Source organism: Ochotona curzoniae, unplaced genomic scaffold (assembly GCF_017591425.1).
Source record: "Ochotona curzoniae isolate NIBS_2020 unplaced genomic scaffold, NIBS_Ocur_1.0 contig_3432, whole genome shotgun sequence".
NCBI classification, from domain to species: Eukaryota; Metazoa; Chordata; class Mammalia; order Lagomorpha; family Ochotonidae; genus Ochotona; species Ochotona curzoniae.
Genome location: NW_024465859.1, coordinates 6,696,007 through 6,715,575, shown reverse-complemented (window position 1 = coordinate 6,715,575; position 19,569 = coordinate 6,696,007). Strand labels below are relative to the sequence as shown.

At 34.3% G+C, this 19,569-nt stretch overlaps 1 protein-coding gene across 3 annotated transcripts in view; it reads left to right on the top strand.

The window, feature by feature from the left end:
* KIF18A (kinesin family member 18A) overlaps positions 1 to 19,569 on the top strand; it is a 68,666-nt gene that overhangs the window by 8,950 nt on the left and 40,147 nt on the right. For 2 of the 3 annotated variants that reach the window (XM_040980018.1, XM_040980015.1), the window contains exons 2-11: positions 475 to 845; positions 2,460 to 2,617; positions 3,379 to 3,483; positions 4,855 to 4,965; positions 6,312 to 6,509; positions 9,113 to 9,289; positions 10,708 to 10,782; positions 10,941 to 11,053; positions 15,591 to 15,753; positions 18,916 to 19,080. In XM_040980018.1, coding sequence (XP_040835952.1) covers positions 521 to 845; positions 2,460 to 2,617; positions 3,379 to 3,483; positions 4,855 to 4,965; positions 6,312 to 6,509; positions 9,113 to 9,289; positions 10,708 to 10,782; positions 10,941 to 11,053; positions 15,591 to 15,753; positions 18,916 to 19,080 — 1,590 coding nt within the window. In that variant the 5' untranslated portion in view covers positions 475 to 520. The remainder of the gene's footprint in view (positions 1 to 474; positions 846 to 2,459; positions 2,618 to 3,378; positions 3,484 to 4,854; positions 4,966 to 6,311; positions 6,510 to 9,112; positions 9,290 to 10,707; positions 10,783 to 10,940; positions 11,054 to 15,590; positions 15,754 to 18,915; positions 19,081 to 19,569) is intronic. The other variant, XM_040980017.1, reaches the window with a different exon arrangement.

Sequence of the window (19,569 nt, the reverse complement as noted above, 5' to 3'; positions counted from 1 at the left end):
TCCTTGGAACTATTTTTAACCCTATGGGTTTCTGACTTAACTTTGAGACCGCCTGGATGTATCACTCTTCTCTGCCAAGAGTTTTGCAGCCAAAATCACTTTTACTAAAAATAGCTCACATGCTGAAGCTCTCTCTTTCCACATTTCCTTGACATGATTCAGAGAAAACCTTTCTTGTCCGTTCCCCGGGCCCAAGCTAAAATAGTGCTAAACTTCTTATGAATATCAAAACTGGGGCTGGAGGCAGCATTACTGAGATTACATGTGGTTCACGCATAGTGCTTAATCTGAAGTTTCATGTCTAATAATTCAAATCAGAAGATTTTTTTTGGTTGTTATTGATTTTGTGTGCATATACTTTAAGGCTATTTAAATGCAAATGTTTCCCCCCAATAACATTTACCAAGAGAATAAGTACTGCATAGAAGTCGTGTAAGTAGGACAAATAATACAATTTTATTTTTCTAATTTCAGAGAAAGATCTAGGTATTCATATAGTCTGAAATCAAGATAATCAGCAATGTCTGTCACTGAAGAAGATCTGTGTCACCACATGAAAGTAGTCGTTCGCGTGCGGCCTGAAAACACCAAGGAAAAGACAGCTGGATTACGTAAAGTGGTCCATGTTGTGGATAAACACATATTACTATTTGATCCCAAACATGAAGAAGTCACTTTTTTTCATAAAAAGAAAAAAACAAATTTTGATATTACAAAGAGACAGAATAAAGACCTTAAATTTGTATTTGATACTGTTTTTGATGAAACTTCAACTCAATTGGAAGTTTTTGAACATACGACTAAGCCAATTCTTCGTAGTTTCTTGAATGGATATAATTGTACAGGTAATCGTTTCAATTTGACACTCAGTTTCTGCATATGATTTGGGTTCTACATTAGGAAAAGCACCCCCTTGGCCCTTCTGAGCATAAAATACTTCATTGTTTTTTTTTTTTTTTTTTTTTTTTTTTTAAAGATTTATTTTTATTATTTTTTCATTGGAAAGGCGGATATACAGAGAGGAGAGACAGAGAGGAAGATCTTCCATCCGATGATTCACTCCCCAAGTGAGCGCAACGGGCCGATACTATGCCGATCCGAAGCCAGGAGCCTCTTCCGGGTCTCCCACGCGGGTGCAGGGTCCCAAAGCTTTGGGCCGTCCTCGACTGCTTTCCCAGGCCACAAGCAGGGAGCTGGAAGGGAAGCGGGGCTGCCGGGATTAGAACCGGCGCCCATATGGGATCCCGGGCGTGCAAGGCGAGGACTTAACCACTTGCGCCACCGCGCCGGGCCCAAAATACTTCATTGTTAATGTTCGACAGAAAAATAATGTAGACTTTATTTAAAATTTCAATGTTGTACATAATTGGTGTCAGATATGAGGCTTAAATTCCATGTTATATCGTGGTCCCTGCAGACTAATCCTCTCTCTCTCCCCTACATTATTAAACCACCATATTTGCTCCTTGCACTTTACAGTGAGGTCCTCCAAATTTATGTTCATAAATATCTCACTTCTTACCAATTAATTGTCCCTGGGGAATAGTCCCATATTTCTGAATATTTGACAGTTTCTTTTCACTTACATTTTTCTTGATGGTGTCTTGAATACTGCAAATTCCGTTTTGACTCAATATTGTGCTGTTTGAAGATATCACAGCACAGGAAGGCTCTATACTGCTTTGGAGAGGCTATGGTAATTTGTTTACATAACTATTGATCCTAAAAGAGCCCCCAAATGGTCACTCAATGCATTTTATGCATTTAAAGAAATAGATTTGTTATATTGTACTTCAAAGAATCCTGAAAGAAAATTATTGAACACCATTATAAATATCGTATTTTCATAGTTACCAGTTTTTGTGACATACCCTCAAGACAGTGATATAAAGAAGGAGCATCAAAAGCTAAGAACTTTTAATGATCTAGTACATGTAGATCACATGAAACAGTCTAGAACAACAAAATTAAAAAAAAAACAACCTTCCCTTAGAGTAAGGTGTCATTGTCCACAGTGAGGAATTTATGCTTTCTCATGTAGAATTGCAAAGCCTAAAGGAAGTTTTAACATAGTTGAGCCATTTTCCCTGAAGGTGAGTTTTGTACAAACCCCAAGGGATATTTCAGAGAAATATCCAGTTAGTGAGACTAGTGAGATCCAGTAGGGAGACTTTGATTGATTGATTGATTGATTGATTGATTGATTGATTGAAATTTGCAAGAATGCTTTGAATGAAAGACTGCCTTTGCAGTGAGAGGTAGAGGACAATGATACCATTAATCAGAATGGAATACGGTAGTGAGGTAGATTTGTGCTAGAATTTCCTTGTTTTTACCGTGCATCAGTTTGGGATCTGTTGGGTATAAGGATGCTGTTCAGAATATCCAAACAAAATTCTGCACTACTCAGTTTTACATGTTGTAACAAGGAGCTGTGATTCCTTTTCATAAAAACTCAGTACTTGCATATGGGGCCACTGGAGCTGGAAAGACCCACACAATGCTAGGATCCGTTGATGAACCTGGAGTGATGTACCTAACAATGTTAGACCTTTACAAATCCATGGATGAGATTAAAGAGGAAAAAGTGTGTAGTACCGCAGTCTCATATCTGGAGGTAAGCTGGCCACCTTATTCCTTCCATTAGTCAATTGTTTTGAGAAATCTTTGCTCCATAAAACTTTTCATCGCACTGGAGTTCTCTCTTATATATATATATATACACACATATATATATATATGAATTCATTTAAATTAATAGTCTTCGGTATTATTAGTTTTCTTGTAATTTCATACTGACAGACAAGCTCAAACAGGGCAGAAAATTTCCGCTTGCTCTTTATCCAGACCCCCCATTTGGTAACATTTGCTTTTTCTGCTTTCAGAAAAATTTAAATGGCATACTTGTAAAGCAGAACGTTTTTCTTTGTCCTCTTTGCCTCTTACTCTCTGTGTAACTTTCAAATAGTTAGATCTTAAAAAAAGGAAATTTTCTCAGACGACCCCTGAATGATTTTCAAATAGTGAGAATCTCACATTATTATGTAATGTCCATACCTTTGAGATTTTGCATGCTCTTCTGATGAAACCCTTTCAGATCACAAAGTACAATAAGTTTTTTCTCATTAGCCTCTTTTGCTCTAGAGTTTTTGGGTTTTTGTTTTTGTATTTTATGATGCTATAATAGATTAAGTCTTAAATTTGGATATGCCATGACTAAACTTGGTTTATGCATTGACAGAAACATTACAGAAATTACGTTGATTCTTACTTCATCATAAGAAACTTATGTGGGTGGTTGTTCCCATTACAGTTTTGACATCAAACAGTATTTTTTGTTGTTGTTTGTGTTTTTGCTTTGTCTTGTTTTCTGCTTAGGTATATAATGAACAGATCCGTGACCTCTTAGTAAATTCAGGGCCACTTGCTGTCCGGGAAGATGCACAAAAAGGTGTGGTCGTTCAAGGACTGACATTACACCAGGTATGTGGATAAAAGCCTTTTAAGAGTAACAAGTGGAATCGTTTATTGATCTACCAGCGTTTTGCTTATTTTCTATCTGGCTTGAGCAAGATCATAGCTTTCATCTTTTTAAAGTAATTGAGTGGTCTTTTCCTTCAGAAATCTGCTTCAAAAACCAAAAGTTTAGCCTAGTAGTAAAGGCATTGCTTCCCATACTGTGTTGCCCAGAGTTGATTCCTGGATGCAAATTCCTAATTCCACTGTTTTGCTAATGTGGACCCTGAAGCAGCTATGTTGGCTCATGTACTTGGATCCCTGCAAACCCATATGGAAGACTTGTATTGAGCTCCCAATTCTCTCTAACTTTGATCTACTCAAGTCCTAGCATTGTGCATGTTTTAGGGATAAATCAATGGATAGATGCTGTGTGTGTGTTTCTGTACTTGACAAATAAGTTAGTTAAACAAAATCTAGGTGCCACATCTCATAAGCCATAACCCTGGCTCTTACAAGCTTTTTAGAAGTGAATCAACAAATCAAAGATCTCTCTGTGCTTTAAAAAAAAATAAAAATAAAAATAGGTGAATTTCTGTAGTTGGTTTGGGCTTTGTTCTGCTTATTGCATTCATGTTATATCTCCTTGGAGACTATATTTCTTATTTCTCAAGTAATCTAAATAACTAAGCAGATTATACGTGGTGAATATTTAGTAAGATATTTATAGAAAGCTTTCTTTAAGATTTATTTTTATTGGAAAGGCAGATATACAAAGAGGAGGAGAGACAGAGGAGATTATCTGTCCTTGATTCACTCCCCAAGTGGCTGTAATGGCTGGAGCTGAGCTAATCCAAAGCCAGGAGCTGCTTCTGGGTCTCCCATATGAGTGCAGGATCCCAAAGATTAGGGCCATCGTTGGCTGCTTTCTCAGGCCACAAGCAGGGGGCTGCCGGGATGAGAACTGGCACCCATATGGGATCTTGGTGCTTTCAAGGGGAGGACTTCAGCTGCTGCGCCACTGTCCCAGGCATCATAGAGAACCTTTTCTAAAGGTCGTCTTGGACATTTGTTTGGCATAGCAGATAACATGATTCTCTGGATACCCATGTCTCAAAAGAGTACCTTACTGTGAGTCCCAGCTCTGTTCCCCCATTCCAACAGGTGATGGATCAAGTAGCAGGACTTTGGCCACTCCACGTGGCAGGCCCAGATTGAGTTCCTGGCTCTAGTTCTTGACCTCTACATGGCCCATGCCTGACTGTTCATCTCAGAAAGCGAGCTGTAGGATGAAAAATAGTTTTGACTCTCTTTCAAATAAAGCTTATTGCAAAATTCAAAATTTTTCCTAGGAGTTTTCCTAATTTCTGTGTTTCTCTTTTTCTTAAACCCTGCTAGCCCAAATCCTCAGCAGAAATTTTACAATTATTGGATAATGGCAATCGAAACAGGACGCAACATCCCACTGATTTAAATGCTACATCTTCTCGTTCTCATGCTGTCTTCCAGGTAACAGACCACTGGGCATAATGACTTTTCTTTTAGATAAATGAAGCCAATCATAGATCATGACTTTTTAGCTGGGGGGAAAACAAAAGTGGTGCATCTGTGTGCTTGTCTGCTTCTGTATTGCCTTGCAAAGATTCCGTCACCAGAATTATTTAGAATTGAGCTGACATAAGTCAAAAATATAAATTATATCACCTTTGTGAAAATGTAAAATGCTAGCATTCATTTTAATTGATGTAGATATTAATACTTCCAGTTTATATTTTTACATTCATACTGTGATTTCTCTCTGATTCAGGATTGATAAACCCAATAAATTGGGAAGACATTAATTCATTTTTTTGAAAATATTTTACTATACAAACCATGCAAGCAACGTTTGTTAGGGATGTATGTGTGATTCTATTGATGAGGTACTTTTTAATACTAGGATTCCAGATAGAACTAAAGTACAGGTTAATATCTGTTACTGTTTATAATTTCTACGCTTCTTACTATCTAAATGATTATATGAAGCTTCTTTCTGGATTATGCTATTTGAATATCACTTTATAAAAAAATTACTGCATTTAGAAGCATGAATATTAAAATCAAAATCAATCATTCGAGTAGTTTTCAGTCAGCAAAATTTCATGAATCTTTTCTTGTCAGTTTTTTAATAGATTTGAGAAAAAAAAAGATGTTTGTGTGCTATTGAAATTTCTCAAATTATTGGGTCATCCTTTCCACAGGGATTTAAAAAGAGGGCTTTCTAGTGAATAGTAGGTTAACATTCTAACCTCTTTGAGTTTTACTGCCTATCTCATTTAAACTGCTACAAAGTCACTTAAATATTTGAATTATCTTTTATTCTACTGTGGCTTTGAATATGACCAACACTTCATTACTAGATTGTGTATAATGACTTCTTAATTATAAAAACACATAATGCTTGAAGGATTAAAACAAATTCGCTCTGCAGTGCATGTAAACTTTCCAATTAAGCGTTCCCTTTTGGTCACTAGCTGGAGACATGCAAGACATGATGAGCACAACCTTTGTTTTCTATTGGAAGCAGTGTTTATGTTGGAGCTGTCCTCTCTGGCATCAACCCTAATAATTCCATATTCTGGCTTAAGGGATACCAGAATGCAAACAGCTGTTACTTTAACCTTTTAATAAGTCAAAGAGTTATTTCTCCTGGCATTTATGTAAGAAATTTTCTTTTTTTTTTTTTCCCACAATTCTGGTAACTACTAATAATTAATATTATACTCTGTTTATTTTTAATGATCTTTTAGAAATACGCTTTATTCTTCTTCTAATATTGTTAAATTCACTCTTTTCTTTGCTCTCCTCTAAAAAAGATTTATTTGCGACAGCAAGACAAGACAGCAAGCATCAATCAAAATGTTCGAATTGCCAAGATGTCTCTCATAGACCTGGCAGGATCTGAGCGTGCCACTGCCACCACTGCTAAAGGGACCCGTTTTGTGGAAGGCACAAATATTAATAGATCACTTTTAGCTCTTGGGAATGTCATTAATGCCTTAGCGGACACAAAGGTAGGTACTCTGTTTATTTATTAAATAGGTTGAAATACTGAAGCAGCACTTCTAGAAAGATACAAGTTCATTTAATTTTGTTTTAAAGACCTATCACAAGTCAAAATTCAAGAACATATCAATCATGTCTATTTACAAATCAAAGTCCACATAGATCCAATTTTTTTTAATTTTCCATCTCAATCCAAGTTTGATATGAAAATTGGCAAGCATTAGATTGATAATTGAGTCTATTATATTGTTATGAATTACTTTAAGCTTAGTAAGAGTTTTTTGTTTTACTTCAAGATGTCTTTATTTGAAAGGTTAGGCTAACACAGAGTGTTCATTGGCAACATTCAGTACTGGGTCAAGCTGAAGTTGGGAACTAGGAACTCCTTCCTGATCTTCCACTTGAGTGGCAGGTGCCCATGTATGTGGACTGTCTTCTACTGCCTTCCCAGGCACTGCAGCAGGTAGCTGCCTTATAAGCAGAACAACTGTAACTCCAGATGACACTCTAGTATAGGGTGCTGATTTAACAGGCAATGACTGAACCCACCACATCACAGTGCTGGATCTTAGTGTATGAAATGATCATTTAATGATCAGATTCAATAACTGAATTGGCATACAGACAAAAAAAATTTGAGAGCACCCAGCATGATGACTCAATGTCTAAATCCTCAACTTGCAAGCACCGAGATCCCATCAGGCCACCAGTTGGTATCCCAGCTGCTCCATTTCCCATCTAGTTCCCTGTTTGTAGCCTTGGAAAGCAGTAGAGAATGATCCAAAGCTTTGGAACCCTATGTCCAAGTGAAAAGGCCCAGAAGAAGTTCCTGGCTGCTGGTTCCAGATCAGCTCTACTCCAGCATTTGCAACCATTTCAGGAGTGAGCCAGTGGATGGAAGCTCTTTCTTTCTGCCTCTGCTCTCTGTATACCTGTTTTGCCTTTCCAATAAAAATAAAACTTTTTTTTTTAAAGAAATTTTAGAAAAGCTAAATTTTCTTCTCGTTAGTATTTTATGCTGTGGAATTATGTTAAATGTTAAGTGTTGGAGCTTAAGATATACTGTGTAAAAAAAAAAAAGTCAAATGAAGGAATAATATTTCCTAGGTGCTTTGAGGGAATTTTAAAATATTTTAAATGTATCAAGTTCTTCACTAACGCAGCATAAATTGCTACTTAAATACTTGTAAAAGTAATACCTTTCTTTAAAAATTAGGCTATGATAAGGAAAAACAGGTTTCAGAGCTTTAGGAAAATTACTGCTAAACATCTTGGTGCAGATAAAGTGTATCAAATGATTGAAAAAATCATTTTAAAATTAGTTGCTGAAATCAAATGAAGATTGCAAAAGTAATTTTTTCTTTAATTCTGACTTAAAATTTCAAAATGGATTGACGGCATAATGTAAGGACTGATTTTTATAAGCATTTTTGTTATTTTGAAAATGTAAGCCATTCATACACTTTTACCTTAAATACTATGCTTCATGGTTTATGCATGTTTTGTACATATATGATCATTTTAGTAATTTCAGTAACTTTCATATTCCGTATTATTTGGGAAAGTCTGCCCAGTAGAAAATTTGTCTGACGTTATTGCTGTGAGTTGGGGAACCAGGGCTATTGCTGTGTCTGTGAAGTATAAGCTGTGTGACCTGAGGCAAGTCATGTCATGTTTTGCTTAACTTCAGTTTCTTTTTATTTTGAGAGATTTCTTTATTTCAGAATCAAAGCTATATCTTAAAATAATGTGTTTTTAATTTTTTGCTAACAATAACACTGATTGAACTACATATTTGTGGGCTTCAGTATACTATTTCATTAAATGTGTGGTGGTCAAAACAGGTTATTCAACAATTTACTTTTAACATTGATGATAAGTTTGAATCTTCTTTCTTCTGTTTTTTCAATATATATATTAAATTATAGTTTCCTCACAGTGCTGTGTTTTGACAAATTCTTTTTGAACTCTTGTAATTCCAAGTGAAATATCTTAACATCATATTTATTTATTTATTTATTTTTTACTTTTTGTTTGTTTTGTTTTGATTTATTTTTTAGACATTAGATTTTTAATTCATCTTAGATTTGCAGACTACTTATTTAGGTAATACAGATAGATGTTATGAAATGTACCCTTCTAGATTCCCTTTTGTTTTCTTTTTTTTTAATAAAGATTTATTTACTTTTATTAGAAAGTCCCAAGACATTGGGTCATCCTCTACTGCTTTCCCAGGCCACAAACATGGAGGTGGAGCAGCTAGGATATGAGCAGTTGCCCATATGGGATCCTGGCATGTACAAGGCCAAGGCGAGGATTTTGGCACTAGGCTACCACACTGGTCCCCCGTTTGTTTTCTTCTTTGATTCATATAGTACGTTAGAACTAACAACCAATATTGGTGCATTATTTTATTATAAATTCATGTTCTTACTCCATGGAGACATAATTTTTGAAGAGCATACTTGTTTTATATATTTACTGAATACTCCTATACGTTTTATTATCATGGGCAAAGTTGGACAGAGTCTAAATTCTTATAGTGAAAGGGTAGCAAGTTTGCATTTAAATGTGGAAAATGACATAAGAATTCTTTTTCTGTTTTTTTCAGAGAAAGAATCAGCATATTCCTTACAGAAATAGTAAGCTTACTCGCTTGTTAAAGGATTCTCTGGGAGGAAACTGTCAAACTATAATGATAGCTGCTGTTAGTCCTTCCTCTTTATTCTATGATGACACATACAACACTCTGAAGTATGCTAATCGTGCAAAAGATATTAAATCATCTGTAAGTATGTTTACTTTGCCTTCGTTTTGAGACTACTGAATGCATGCTATTTTTATAATTCCAATGAAATTCTACTGAGCTGTACAGCCAAGGGTAAAAACATTTTCTCTAACCTGTTAACTGTATGTTAAACAGTTAGAACATTAAGCTTCCTAATTATATGATAGATACTAGTAGTAAGTCTTTGAGCGCTAAGATGGCTTTATTTACTTTTCAACTTTTGTTCTTCTGATGGTACCCTTGAGTGATAGTCAGAAAAATCCAAGTTAGATTTCTATTGTAGCAGAGCGTGGCATGTTCTACCTGACAATTCTACACATATTAGTTAATCTCTCCATAACTTGTTTCTTCCAGCTATAAAACAGAATACCTTGTTTTGTTATTAAAGTCTTTTTCTATCTAGTTTTTAAAATGTATCTTTATTTGAAAAGCAAAGAGAGACCAACAAAGTGACAAAAAGAAACAGATCTATCTGCTTCTTCACTCCCCATTCTTCCCACAAGAGCCAAGGCTGAACCACGTAGAAACCGGGGACCCAGAATTCTGTCCAAGTCTTCTGCATGGCTAGCAGGGACCTACCTACGTGAATCTGTATCTGTTGCCTCCCAAGGTGCGCATTAGCAAGATACTGGAATCAGAAACTGAGCCTGGACTTGATCCCAGACACTCCACTATGCAATAGCAGCCTCCCAAGCTTTGTTTAAACTACTTTCCGAAATATCAGCCTTAATAAAAGATGTAGTTCTTTTCACGGTGATATACCAATCTTTGTATAGCTCCTAAAATGACAATATGATTACAAAGGCATTTTTTACCAAAGGTATAGAATAGTTTAGGTATTTAATCTAGAGGTTAAGGTATCAGAATCACAACTCTGAAGGGCTGGCTTTAGTTCCTGGCTCTGGCTCTTGATTCCAGGTTTCCCCTAGTACAGATTACTGCATGACAGAAGCAAAGAATACCTACTACCCTATTTGAAAGCCTGGATTGAGTTCCCAAGTCCTGGTTCCACCCTAGACATTGTCAGAAATGAGGCAGTGAATGGGAGTTCTCAGTCTATCTGTCTCTCTTTCGATGTTTCTTTCTTTCATGGGTAAATCAATTTAAATGATTTATTTTGTGATACAGCTCCATAGACTCAGAAATTCTCCCCTCTCCCAAATAATTTCTCCTATATTATTACAATAGTACAATCCTTCCACAAAAAGCCTAAGTCCATCATTCTACTTAATTGTATCCTAGCAGTGTAGGTAGAGACAGTGGCAGAAAATTAACACGATCTGTAATTGTCTATAATCATAATGTCACCATTTCTGAATTCTTAGTTTGAGTAGTAAAGATACAGTCATTTTGTTCATACATATTGGTATGTGATTATCATGTCAATATACACAGTCACAGTTTCTATCCTTTAACAGTTGAAGAGAAATGTTCTTAACCTGGATAATCATATATCTCAATATGTGAAGATATGTAATCAGCAGAAGGCAGAGGTATGTTTACACTGTTAAGCTAATATTCCCTTGTTTCCGTATTATTTCCCTATTAATATTGAAATTTGCTCTATTCAGTTATTTTTCACAGCTAAATCTTTTTTCTGTTTCCATGTAAAGTGAAAATAAATAACTTGTACTTTGGCATTTTCTATTAGATTTTAATGTTGAAAGAAAAACTAAAAGCCTATGAAGAACAGAAAGCCTTCAAAGATGAAAGTGGCAAGACAAACTTAATGACTTCAAATCCTCAGGAAAAAGAATTTGAAAGGTAAAAATGATGTAAGAGATCTTATTGAGGAATATATTCTCTCACTATTTAGCCAGATATTTTATGTCACCAACACTTGTTGAATGTTGCACACACTGAGCAAACTGAATTCACAAAGTTCCTGGTGGTTTTTTGTTTTACACGTTGAAAATCATATATTTTTAGCTACAGTTTTACAGATGGTGAGGAGAACAATGGCTTAAGCATAATGGATAGAAAATAAAGCCAATAATGTCATCTGTGAAGTTAGGTCTTTATTCACACTCATTTCTCTTCTTTCTTATCAATACTTCTATAGTACATGTAAATTTGCTGTTCATTTTGTTGACAACATGTAACTCTAGCACTGAGGGGTTTAAGAGACCTCTCATAGTGATATAAATTAACACAGAATTCTGGTCAGTTCCCAGTAAACTTTGTAGCAAGTAAACGAGAAGAAGGCAGCCAATAACTTAGTACTCAAAGTAATTTTTGTCTGAAGCAGATATCATTTTTCCATATTGACCTGTTGGGACACGAAGTCACAAAGTTTTCATGTTGAGTAGGTCTAGGGATGCAGTTAGGAATTCCTGAATCAAAGGGAAGAGATCCTTAGAGTTGTTCCTGTGTATCTTCCCAAAATTAGTTCCAGTACCTCCCATGAATACTAAAATGTATTGATGCTCAAGTCCCTAATATTAAGTGATGCATCATTTGCATGTAACACGCACCAACCCTCTAATGTGCTTTTAAGTTGTGTCTGGTGTACTTTTTCTAAGTAAATGGTTTGTGAGTAGTTTGTATATTATTTAGGGAATAATAACAAGGAAAATCTATATGTGTCTAATAACGTAACAAGATTTTGTTGATGTTGTTTTGTGAGTCTACAATTGCATAAATCCATTGATACAGAGTTTGAGTGTACAGAAGACCTATATCCTCTATTCTTAGGGAATCTAAGAAAATTCTAAGCCTCTGGATGTTTTAGCTTATTAGAGGCCTGTTCAGCTGTGACTACACTGTTTCGAGGCTACACTTGACATTCTCTGGAGCTGACCTATTACTAACGAGAGAAACCAACCATATTTAAACCAATGGTTATTCATACTATTTTGGAACTCTATTATTGAAAATAATTTGGTGTTCGTAAGAAAAATGAAGATTCTTCTTAGTAGTGGCTTTCAACCTAGATCAAACTCCAATGACATTTTACAATTGTACTTCTAAACATATGTTTTGCTTGAAATACAAAATTTTGATTTGAAAATATTTTTCTTTTTAATTGACCTCATATGCTAAAATAACTTCTAGTTGACTTTCAAAAACTGCTTGTACATTCTGATGATTTTTAAACCCTTATTAATTCCACTATAGCAACTCTTTCAGATTTTGGAAGATAATATTTATTATAGATAAGTTTAAGAAAGAACACATTTCTCCAGTCTTAAATCCTTGTGTTCCCATATTTTGCTACTTTGCACGCATTTAAATGGTAATTACCACAATAATGTAACTACTGGTAAAAATCAGTTTTTCTGTGGTGTAAGTTTGACCTTTATATTGTTTTAATGCAAAAACTATTTAAATGCAAAATTTTCTAATGTGGTGGAACCATTTTCTGTTAATTCTCCCTAACAACACATTTCAACATAAAATTGTTATATTACTTTTTTTATTTCATTTTTTTTTTTCTTTTTTGTCTTTTAGAAAACAGCTTCAGTAAAGGTGATTTCTTCTTATTTACTAACATCAAAGAGAGCCTTTTTTTAAAAAAATTCCTTTAGTTTTATTGGAAAGACAGATTGAATGAGAGAATAAAACACAAAAAGAAAGGTCTTCTATCCCCTAAAAACTCCGCAGATAGCCGCAATGGCCGGAGTTCAGCTTATCAGAAGCCAGGAGCCTCTTCCAGGTGTCTCTGATAGGTGAAAGGACCTACAGACATTGCCCTTGCAGGCAATAGGTTGAAGTAGGGACCTGGATGGAACATAGAGGCGCTGAGACATGAACCAGGTGTCTATATGGGATGCTAGTGCTTGCAGGAAGATGATTAGCCTGTTGAGCCACGGTACCAGCCCCCAAAGAAAGCTTTTAAGTCTGACATATTATTGGTTTTGAGTATTTTATCGTTAATAAAATGTACAGGTCCTCATGCAACCCAGTAATTCTTAACTCAGATTTCTTGAAAATTAAAATGATAGTTTTTATAGGTGTTTCTAATACTGCCTAACCAGTTATACTTTCCTGTTAAAAACTTACAGAAAGTGAACATTTCTGGAGCCGATAACTTAATTTTTCTCTGGTAAACTGACTCAGGAGATGGGCAGAGCTATAAAATAAGAATTTATTTGGTGGTTGTCCTAGGGACCCAGAGGAGTAAGTCACATCCTCATCATATGGATACTGGTTTGAGTTCCTGCCTTTCCATTTTCAATCCAGTTCCATGATTCTGGCCATGATACTTACATAGGAGACTAACAGTGAGCTCCTGGCTTCAAGTTTGGCTATTGCAGCCATCCGGGGAGTAAGCCAGCAGACAATTTCTCTTGTTCTCCCTCTCTATAGCTTTGCCTTTCAAATAAATAAAGACAAATCTTGAAAATAATTTACTTTGATTTTTTTCCTATATATTACTTTTAACCAATAATAAACTTTAAACATGGCTACATGTAAGGTATTTGCTTGCATTTATAAATAAGGTAATGATAAAAATTTTTGCATAACCTATGACTTTTATAATTTCCTCTTGAAAATGATACTGTCCTAAAAGAAATATTTTGTCAGTCATACTGTTGCACATGGTTTTTCAATGCCATGAACTTTTAACATGTCTTCCATAACAGTTAAATAACATTTTGATGAAGCTAAAGCAAGAACATAGAATAATTTGTCATCCTTAAAGCTACTTAGAAATATAATGTTTAAATGGAAATCATGAAAATTAAATACAATTGTTAACAGGAGAATACAATTGTAAAACTTAATGTATGGACCTGCCAAGGAAATTATATAGGATTTAACCCATTATTTAGCACCTAAAAATACATGAACAGTTTTGTTTTCTAGTTAACATCAGTGTTAAATTAGAAAAAAACATCATTGTTAATAATTAGAAAATAATTATTGTTAGTCTTTCTCTTAGAATTTTAAAATGTGTTTGAGGTAATCATAGATAAAAAGAAATCACACCCTGGAAATTTGTGAAACTAATTTTCTTCTTTCTGCCCTGACCTGTAAGCATCACCAAGTAAATTGAGTCTAGACCATGAAATTGTCATACTGACAGATATTTGACTTTGTCATTGAATTTAAAAAAAAAAAATAATACAGCAAAACTAAGAAATCACAATTAAGTGTAACCTAAAGATGAGTTATCAACTCACTTACTGGCATTTGCGTTGATGTAATACAATACACTGAAATCACAATGTCCGCACATATTTTCTATGAAATATTTATAACTTTGACAGAATTGCAGGAAAGTCAATGTATTGTGGTTTATATTCATTCCCCATAGAATTTCATTAAGGACTAGTGACGTAAATTGGCAGTGGTTTTACCACAAACCCTTACAAGTATATCAAAATTTCTGGCCCAAGTACACTTATTTTTCAATGCATGTATTTTATTTTGTTTCAAAGGCTTCATGGTTCATGGTTCTTTCAAGTTTTTGTCTGTACACTCATTTAACTGTATATACTATTTCCATAGCTTAGAGCTGCTCTGTGACTCAAAAGTGTAAACATATTTTTATGAACTTAAAATGCCATTTTTACCAGTGTGTTGGCCTCTAGAAGGTGCAGTACTGTAGGTTCCTTGTGGAGTTTTCATAGCAGTTAATGAAGTGTTTGAGCATTTGGAGATCTATACTACGTGATCAACTTTAGTTCTCTAAACCTGTATTATCCTTTGAAGGAAACACATTATAGCAGCTTTTCTGGGTCCGCCACATTTTGAACCTGAATGTTTTTGGGTCCTGGCAGTTGTCAGTTGACTCTTAGCCAGACTGTAGGGGGTACCTAACCGTATGTTGTGTTTACACTATAACAAATTCTGAAGCTAAAAACAGATTCATTTTCCCTAGGGGACAACGGAGGCACCATATAATTATGCCTCCTACTGATTTCTTCATAGTGTTCCAACACGAGAGCACACAATGTCATGTTGCTGTTGGCATTTTGTTAATTGACATAAGAGAGATCCAGATTATTATTTCCGTATGAACTTAAAATAGTTTTTGCAAAGCAACTGATATTACCTGTAGATATAAATATAAGAAAATAGAATGCATTTGTAGTGCCAGAGACTTAGGATACCTGTATCTTTCAATAACATAATCATCTTTGGAAGAGAGAAAAAGAAACGTAACATACTAGAAATAAAATTAAAGCCCCTTTCTAAATATTTCTATAATAGAAAATAATCATTCTAAACTATTTTCTATTTATCGGTGATATACATACCATATGTTACTATTTTATTCAGGATTTTTTTAAGAAAATTTTGTATGATTTTTCAAAATATTAGTAAAATTATATATTGTTTTTATTTTTCATAGGTTTCAAGCAATTCTGAACTGCTTGTTCAAAAATAGAGAAGAAATTAGACAAGAATATCTGAAATTAGAAATGTTACTAAAAGAAAATGAGCTTAAATCATTCTATCAGCAGCAGTGCCATAAACAAATTGAAATGATGTGTTCTGAAGACAAACTGGAAAAGGTATTTAGTAATTTTATGATTACATTTAAGGAATATAGAAACATGGAGAATTCTGAACTTTTGACAGGCAAGTTTGTTTTGTCATCCATTTTCTACAAATATCTGAAAAATATTTCTCTGTGGATTTATGGAGCCTCTTAAAGTTAACACATTCAGGGTGAATTCGTTACACTACCTCGGGCAGCAGTAGTCTACCACAGGTAAATGAAATAGTTTATACTTACCAATAGATTTTCTTTATCAGGGAAGAATATTGTTGCATACAGCTGAAACGAATTCCCAGTGCAGCACAATGAGCTATGTGGAGGGAAAGGCATTTCAACTATTGGTTTCATAACTAATTGGAACACTCACATTCCTAATCAGAATTTATGAGGTAAAATCCTTACTCTGTTCTCCATGCTGGTCCTGCTGGCATACACCCTTGGAGTTGGCAAGTGATGACTCTACTGATCAGGTGCCTGCCCTCAGTGTGGGAGACCAGAATTAAGTTCCAAGCTTCAACCTGACTCAGCCCTTGGTATTAAGGAAATGGTCTGGCTCTCTCTTTCCTTCTCTCTCCCTTTACCCATTTGTGGGTGTTTCTCTCTGTATTTTTCTGGCAATCTTTAAAATAAATCAATAAAATTTTAAAAAGAGGGCCTTACAAACTAGTATTTTACTTTTGCCTTAGCCTGTGAAAGAGGAAGTACGTAACATAATTTTTAAAAAGTAGAAGCATCCATGAATGTATATGGATACCAGTTTTTAGTAGTACTAAACTATACTATCAAAATCAGTATTACTTATATTCTGTGAGGTTTTTTTTATTTTAAATGTTAGCAGTTAATAAAATTTTTAGTGGGAATAGTAATTCTTTCAGAGGTTAATTAAAGATCAGAAATCTGGCTGTACTATTATCTGGCTTTATCAACTCTTGCAGCTGTAAGTAGAAATTCCTAGTTTATGATAGTTATGCAGTTCAACTTTTAAGAAACAAAAACAACAGAAAATGAGTTGTTTTTGTTTTTACACATTAATGTTTTTACACAGTAATAATTTTACTGTTGTGGAGAAAGAGATTTAATGTTTTAGACTTTTTGAAAGGATCGCTTTTTACAAAGAGTTCTGAAAGAATCTCCTAATGGTGATTCAGATGTGGGCTCTGAAATTAATATTAAAGTGGCATACCTGGATAATTTTAGCACACCATGCAGATGATCTATACAATAATTTTAGAGTTTATCATACTAGCAGTTTTCTTACAAACAATTTTTGCATGCAGAATTTTGGAATTGTTTTTAGCTGATGGCATTCTGATTTCTTTTTAACGAAATATTAAGCATTTTTAGAACTTCAGAGGGAAATATTGAAGTTTAATGTCAGGATTTAATGCTAATATTTCATAATGCTGTTCCAAACACTTAGTTGCCAATTCTAAATAGTGATAAGTGTTATACCAATTTTACTATGTCAAAGTTTAGAACAGATTATAAAAGCTTTTTTGTGTTCATTTGAAAAAAATTTATTACATAACACAAATAGCATTTTCATAAAAGTCACTAATTATGTTTTTTGAAGTAAACAAATTAGTGAAAAAAGAATTATTTTACTTTTTTTGCAAATATCTTGATGTCTGACTTTAATATGAACTGCTTTGTTCCAGTTGTTTTTTGTTTTTTGTTTTGGGGTTTTTTTTTGTTTTTGTTTTTGTTTTTGTTTTTGTTTTGCTATTACGCATCATTTAATCTCTGTATGTACATGAGTAAAAATCAAAAAGGCTTAGTGTTATTATGAAAGTAATTTTGGCCTTGTGAACCTCCTGGAAGAATCTCAAGGATCCTTTAGGGTCCCTGTACGACACTTGGAGAATCTTTGCTTTTTAACCTTCTCTCAGACTCCTCCTTGACACACTGAGCAGTTTGAATGTCTGATTTGTATTATCTTCTTGAATACTGAGGGTTTGTTTGTTTGTTTGTTTTTTAACTAATGTCTTACTTGACAAAGAGTTTTTGAGGATCATAATTAACCAGAGGAATGATAATAATCGAGAACTTTTAGAATGACAGCACTTATTAACCATTTTCCTCTCAGCTCCTGGACTCCTGCTTGAAATGGAGTCTGCTTCTCCTTGGTCCTTGTGTTTTCCTTAAAAGGAAGGTCAGGTAAAATCTTATGAATATCTGAGATTTGGCTCTGGTTTCTGTTAACCACGTTAGTCTTACCTTAGATCCTTCCTAACCTCATGTCGCCCATCCAGATGAGAATAGCATTTTTGTTGTGACATGTAACAAGTTTCAATACTATGTTGTGTATAAAAGACAACAAAATAAGCATTTGTTACTCAAAGAGTGGAAGGTATTTGACAGATTTCAATGAAATCCAGTTCTTGCTATGTTTTCTTTTTTAATCTTTGATGCAAAGGCTTATCTATGGAAATCTATTGTTTGAGTTATAGCCATACCTAATAATTGTTTCAATGTAGTGCTTATTGACAGATACCCAAGAGAAATCAGGCTGTTCTGTTCCACAATAATATGTTAAGACCTTGGGAGAGATACCCAAATTTAATTAAGATTAAATTTGTTTTAATCTCAATTTGTGCCTCCATAAAGCTCCCAGAATATTTCGATTACTTGTTCTGGGTCCTCAGCCAACCATTTTATAAGCACACTGATTCTACTCTTTGTTCCATCCTTTGTATCAACCATTTTAAGTCCACATGGGCAAGACTAGAACACAGGATACTGTCTTCTTCCCTCTTTCAAATTGCAGCAGAGACAAAAACAATGCACTTTAATTATGTGAAAGAAAACCATGGAATTTATCTGACCTGATGGGAACTTTACAACTGTGGCAAACGAAAAGGAATATATTTTAGTGGGAAAACAAACAAACAAAAACCAGAAAATAGAAGGTTATAATCTTCAATTTGACCTTTGTATTTCTTAAAATCATAAACTCTTAACATATAATTTTATAAAAATGACTCACAACTCAATTTCCTATTGTCCTGCAAGCAGTACGATTGTGAGATGTTAAGGGAAAAATAACTTTTAATATAGAATAGTTAAATTTCATAAGTCACAATAGCACTCTTTCAAGAAAATATACCAGTTTACAAATACCACATACATCAAATATTAAATATATAAGATTGATTATTAAATGCATATTTTTCAGGCTACATGCAAAAGAGACCATAGACTTGCAATGTTGAAAACTCGTCGCCTCTACTTAGAAAAAAGGAAGGAAGAAGAATTGAAGCAATTTGATGAGAATACTAATTGGCTCCATCGTATTGAAAATGAAATGAGACTCTTGGGTCAAAATGGTCATATTCCAAAGGTACAGATGTACTTGTATGTTCAGATTTAATTAAGAATTTGATTCTTTATCTTTCTTGTTGAGTGTCTTTCATAAGGCAACGACTGCCCAATTTCTTTCAGATTTATTTGATCCATTTTACTATTATTAAATGAAAATGTCTTGCTAATTATATACCAGATTTGCCTTTCTTTACTTTCAAAAGAATAATGTTACTTAAGTGACTGTATCACTTTATGAAGCAGCTGTTAATGGTAGAAGAAATTCTATTTCAAAGTATGCACTGAGGCATCATAAATAAGTAATTTAAGTTTGATTTAAATATATTTTGTGCGAAAGTGATATTTTTATAATTTTTATTTTTAATATTGATTACATAGTTGAAAAAGATACACACCTCTGTGGGCTTCAGCTTTGGGGGTGGAGAGTACTCCCTGTTCTGACCCTTGCTGGGGGACTACTGCAGCCTAGTCCGGCCAGGCCTGCTCTCCAGCCCCTGCTTTCACATGC